General features: G+C 39.2%; 1 protein-coding gene across 1 annotated transcript; it reads left to right on the top strand.

Annotated features, from left to right (window-relative positions):
• Positions 1–414: 414 nt before the first annotated feature.
• Positions 415–1,344, top strand: LOC125480824. Its single transcript, XM_048592004.1, has one exon. The coding sequence runs from the start codon at positions 415–417 to the stop codon at positions 1,342–1,344; it is 930 nt and encodes a 309-aa protein (XP_048447961.1).
• Positions 1,345–5,397: the final 4,053 nt, after the last annotated feature.

Below are 5,397 nucleotides of genomic sequence, written 5' to 3'. Positions count from 1 at the left end.
TATGCATAAACACAAATGGAAAATCGAGACTCGTCAAAAGCAACACAAATTTGTATTCATCATTAAGGCTAGGGTTAAGATTGATGGAGTGCTTATCAGCTAGCTAGCCGATGTCACACTTCTTAAGCCAAGCTAAGCCAACTTTCAGGTAAATCATGCACACGGTTAAGAATAAAATATTGTGTAGGAGATGAAGGCCAAGACAAACATTTAATAAAGATGGGTATATATTTATATTGTAAAATAATAATCATCAATTCTTGGAGCAACCTTATATATAGGGCCAAATGATTACAATTCAACTCCATGTGTTTTTCACATGTTCAGCAAGGAAAAAAAAAAAGCCCTTAAACAAAGCTCAAGTACCACCCTAGCTCCAAGCTAGAAACCCTAGATATAATAATCGTATTGTGAATGGCAGAACCTGAAGTACTCACAAAAACCACTATTGCCACAAGCACCACCACCAATCACAAAAACATGCTGGCGAAATCACCATCAAACACTAAAACTACACTCCGGAGGTTTGTTGGGGTTAGGCAAAGGCCATCTGGAAGATGGGTAGCAGAGATCAAGGACTCATCCCAACGTGTGAGGCTATGGCTAGGCACTTATGACACACCTGAAGAAGCAGCAAGAGCTTATGATGAAGCTGCTAGAGCGCTGCGTGGCGAAAACGCTCGCACAAACTTTGCACCCCCCGGGCCTGCCACAAACCCTAACTCATGCCCATTGGTTTCTTGTGCTTCCAATGGGGGCTTTGTGTCGGGGTCTGATGGTCGCCATGCTGGTGCAGGGCTTAGCTTCTCTTCCTTGAAGGCCAAGTTAAGCAAGAACCTCCAAAGTATCATGGCTAGGAGTAGTGATCATAACAAGTCCTCAAAAAGTAGGGTGAGTGATCACTTCACTTTTGCAAGTATTTTCCACTTTAGGAAATATCAATACCAAAACACAGTAAACCCCTTAACTGATATGAGGAATATAGAGAAAGTGGTGCAGCCTAGCATAATAGTGCCCCATAATATTGGAAAGACTAGTACTAGTACTGAGCCTTCCTCTTGGGAGAACTCTAGTATTTCAGACTGCAGCGCCGAGTGGGCCCACGGATTCCAGCAAGTAGGGGTGGATTCTGAAGGATCTGAAATTGGGGAAGGGAGTATCATGGACCAAATTATGGGGTGGATGGATAGTCCAGATAATCAGATAGGTCGGATTAGCCTTGGTGATGATAGTGAGGAGGGTTCAAGGAGTAAGAGGTTCAAGGTTTCCTCTTCAGTAATGGTTCCTCCGACATTTAGCACCGGATCTCCATTTAATAATAATGAAGGAGAAGTTTCGAATTAAGGCAGCAAGGTGCAGGTCATGATAATTTATACATGCAGATGTACTATTTGTAACAAGTTGCTCCTGTTGCATGCTATTGTTAATCTTGTGATGAGTGATGTCTCGAAAATAAAAGAAGTTCTTCATCAAACCAATTAATGTACAGAGAAATCTAGAGAGAGAGAGAGAGAGAGAGAGAGAGAGAGAGAGGGAGATTACATTAGTGACTGAATTATGAAGTACTGTCTGTTTCGAATGACATAAACAAGTTTGGTGGTAATGACAAGCAATAAGTTAAACTTGCAGAGAAGACAAGTCATGCTTACCTCTTATAATATTGTCTATTGGTTTAATTAATGGGTAATGCTTTTTAAACTAAATTTTGTAAATCAAGTGATGTGGTTGTTGATGATTGAATTATTACTTAAGTGTTGATTAATGTATTTATTTCCTATTGGTGGCACATCATTTAGTTTGCAAATTTGATTTAAAAATTGGTTTATGCTAAAGAGACCAAATTTTTAAATCAAATAATATTGTTGATAATTGAATTATTAATTAAGTATCGATTAACGTATTCGACAGAGAAGAATAGGGTGAGTGATCACTTCACTTTTGCAAGTATTCTCCACTTTAGGAAATATCAATACCAAAACACAGTAAACCCTTTAATTGATACGAAGAATATAGAGAAAGTGCATCATGGTGCCCCATAATAATGGAGAGTATTACTAGTACTGAGCCTTCCTCTTGGGAGAACTCTAGCATTTCAAACGGCAGCGCCGAGTGTCCCACGGGTTCCGGCAAGCAGGGGTGGATTCTGAAGGGCTCTGAAATTGGGGAAGACGTTAAAGGTTTCATTTTGAAAACTAAAAGAAATAGTTACTAAATAAGTTTTTAGGTCTCTCATTTTTGTGAAAACTGAAAAACAAATGATTATCAAACGGTTAAGTTTTTTATTTTCAATTTTATTTGTTTAAACAAAAATTGTAATCCATAAGTAGTTACCAAATGAGTTTTTGGCTTTCAGTTTAAAAAGAAAAACAAAAAATAAAACAGTTATAAACGGTCCATAATTGTTTAGGCTTATGACTAATTAAAAGGTTAAAGAATTACATGACAAGTTTTAAAAAGGCTTTAAATTAGTTTTAGGTTTCACAGCTCACTGGGCTTCGGCTCATTGGACCCATAGGACAAACCTTCCTTTCTTTTTTTTCTCTAGGAGACTGGCCATCTAAGAGCAGTTTCAGTGTGCAAAGGTTTCCCATGGCAACAGGTCATTGAATCCCATTAAATGAATAGTAATTATCTTTAATGAACAATAATTGCTTTTTGCATCTCTACCTCTAAACTGAATATGTGACAGCCCGTACCAGATTTTTGAACCGTAGGGGTGAAATGACGATTTTTCCCCTAGCATGGTTGTTTCGTTGTGTGGTTGTTTTTGGGATTTTTGTTGGTAGGTTCTGGGCCACACACACTCCCCCACACCTCCCTCACCATTTCCCTACCCTGCACCCCTGTCCCGAGCCCTTTCTCTCTCCTATTTCCATCCCCATTTGTACGGACACACCCCAAAACCCTCCAAATCTTCACAGATCGAGGAAACAAAGTACATATTCATGCTCGTGAGGTCCGTAGAAGTTCAACCATACCCATTTCAGGTAAGGATACCTTCGTTTTCACGTCGAACTCAGGATACCCCGATTTTGTCACTGTTCATGCACACGTTAATTCTTGTGTTTTTGGGAATTTCAAGCTTGTAGGGAGCTTGGTGAGGTCCTTAGGAGGCTCGGGGTGGTTCGTTTGAAGGTTTTGGACGTCGGGATCGTGAGTTACAAGGTTGGCCGAATTTGGTGGTGTTTTCCCGGCGAGATCCCGTGTGTTTTAGTGCTTGAAAGTGGTATGGATTTGTTCCTCTCGTTGTAAGCTTCATTTTGGTACCAATTTTGTGAAATTTGGTTGAAAAACGAAGAAGATATGAAGTTTTGAAAATTTCACGATTTTTTGGCGCCGACGACGGCGCCGAAGCCTCGCCGGAGAAGACGACGGAATATTCGGTCAGTTTGGACGGAATATTCCTAACGGCGTTAACGTAATCCGTTAAAGTTAACGGAATATTCCTGACGGCGTTAACTGACGCCGTCAGTGTGCTAGGCACGTGCCTGCTCGTGGCCGGCGCGTGGGGATGCGTGCGACGGTGGAAAATTTTTCTAAAAATATGGGGATGTTCCTGAGGTTGGGTAGATCACGTTGGTGTATTCATACACCCCATTTGAGCATTGTATGAGAAGTTATTTCATAAGGTTGGTTTGTGCTTTAAAATTAACGTTTTTATAGTTGTTTCGCATATAGGTGAGACCTATCCCGAGGACGAGCGCGGTCACTCGAGGCAAGGGGTTTACGACCCTTCTACATACCAGTGAGTGGGCTTTTGGTTTTCCGTACATACCTATATACTTATGCTTTTCCCAGAAAATGAATTGAAATGTTTATTCGTTTATATGCCATGCATTATGTTTACCATTTGTTTATGCATTGTTAGTAGCCTACATATATATGTATGTTGGTGTTGTGGGTGCATAGGTAAGTGCTAGGTGAGTATGATTTATGCTTATGTTTAGTAGTGATTTGAGATGCATAGAGAGCTCATAACCTGCACCCCTGGTGTTAGTGCTCCCGCTAAGAGTTGGGCACAGTCCTTCACGTGATGTTCACCTCCCGCACCACACGCTCATCTTGGATCCAAGTTAGGTGCACAGTCATGTCGTACAGACCACTGTAGGTGGTTCCGACTCGTAGGTGAACTGCAATTATTCGCCCAGCCTTCACGTGATCGTAGCACTTGAGCGTACTTATATTACACCCATTCCTGTCGTACATACCACTTTAGGTGATTCCGACTCGTGTGCAGGTACAGTTAGTGAGTAGGAGATCTAAGCTCTAGATTTAGCCGTACAAGTCACGTTAGGTGACTCCGACTGACAAATTACATGGCATTGGTTTTGACATTACCTGAGCACTTGCATTTACTTCGAGACATTTGGCATGGTATATTTCTGAGCATGACTTATATATATCTATATATATATATATATATATATATATATATATGTGTATACTCTATTTTCTGGGAAGTATACAGGTTTTAAGGCGAGGGGTTAGAACTTTGTTTATGAAATGGTTTTTGAAAAGCTTTGTTTTTGCCCACTCACGCTTTTGTTTTGCGACGTTTGGTGGCTTCCTAGAGGATTTTCCCCGGCATATCTGACAGATTATCACCAGTGTAGGACCACCTTTGGGGTGTGTTTATGTAGTATTGTTCTCTCAGACTGCATTAGGTCTTCGTGCTCTGAACTTTGTTTTCACACTTACGCTTGCACATGTATGCTCTTACCTTGTGTAAAGCTGGATTTTATTTATTCGTATTACTTTTATTATTATTTTATTAGCTTTCGCACTGTGCACATGGTTACGTCACTTCCACGTGACGGCCAGCATGCCCTGATCTCGATCGAGGTGTGTCAGAATAGCCATGACAATAGGCAATAAAATATTAGTATTTTTTATTTTATAAAAAAGTAATAAATAATTTTAAATTTCGAATAGGATTTTTAACCAATCTCGTTACGTCACGTGTCATTATCTGAAAGTAAAATTTTTGTAGATAAATTACGATAAGATTTTTAACCAATGCCATCGCACGACATGTCCTTAACTGTTTAGAATCGTTGAAAATATTGAAATGTGGTGTAAAGTGGGAGAAAATGATAAGGTATTCATAGAAAAACAAATATATAATTTTTTTTAAAAATTTTTTGAAATTTTTCGGATCTTAAATATTTAAAAAAAAATTATTAACTTAATTAATTTGGACCGTTGGATTACAAAAAAAAAAAAATTAAAATCCAACAGTCTAGAATGTGACACATCGCCCACCATAACATTTCTAGTTTTTTTCATTTTTTGTTTTTTTTTTTATTATTTATTTTTAAAGCCTAAAAACATGGATCATTGATCTGGAAATCAGTCATCCAAATTCATAGGTGACTAAGAGTGGGGCTGACATGCAGG

Source organism: the organism of the source record quoted next, unplaced genomic scaffold (assembly GCF_019419815.1).
Source record: "Pyrus x bretschneideri cultivar Hongxiangsu unplaced genomic scaffold, Pyrus_bretschneideri_v1 Contig36, whole genome shotgun sequence".
NCBI classification, from domain to species: domain Eukaryota; kingdom Viridiplantae; phylum Streptophyta; class Magnoliopsida; order Rosales; family Rosaceae; genus Pyrus; species Pyrus x bretschneideri.
This window is presented reverse-complemented; position numbering and strand designations above follow the sequence as displayed.

What these genes read in the sequence shown, in the direction of transcription:
- LOC125480824 (XM_048592004.1), top strand. Translation starts at nt 415, where the DNA reads ATGGCAGAACCTGAAGTACTCACAAAAACCACTATTGCCACAAGCACC.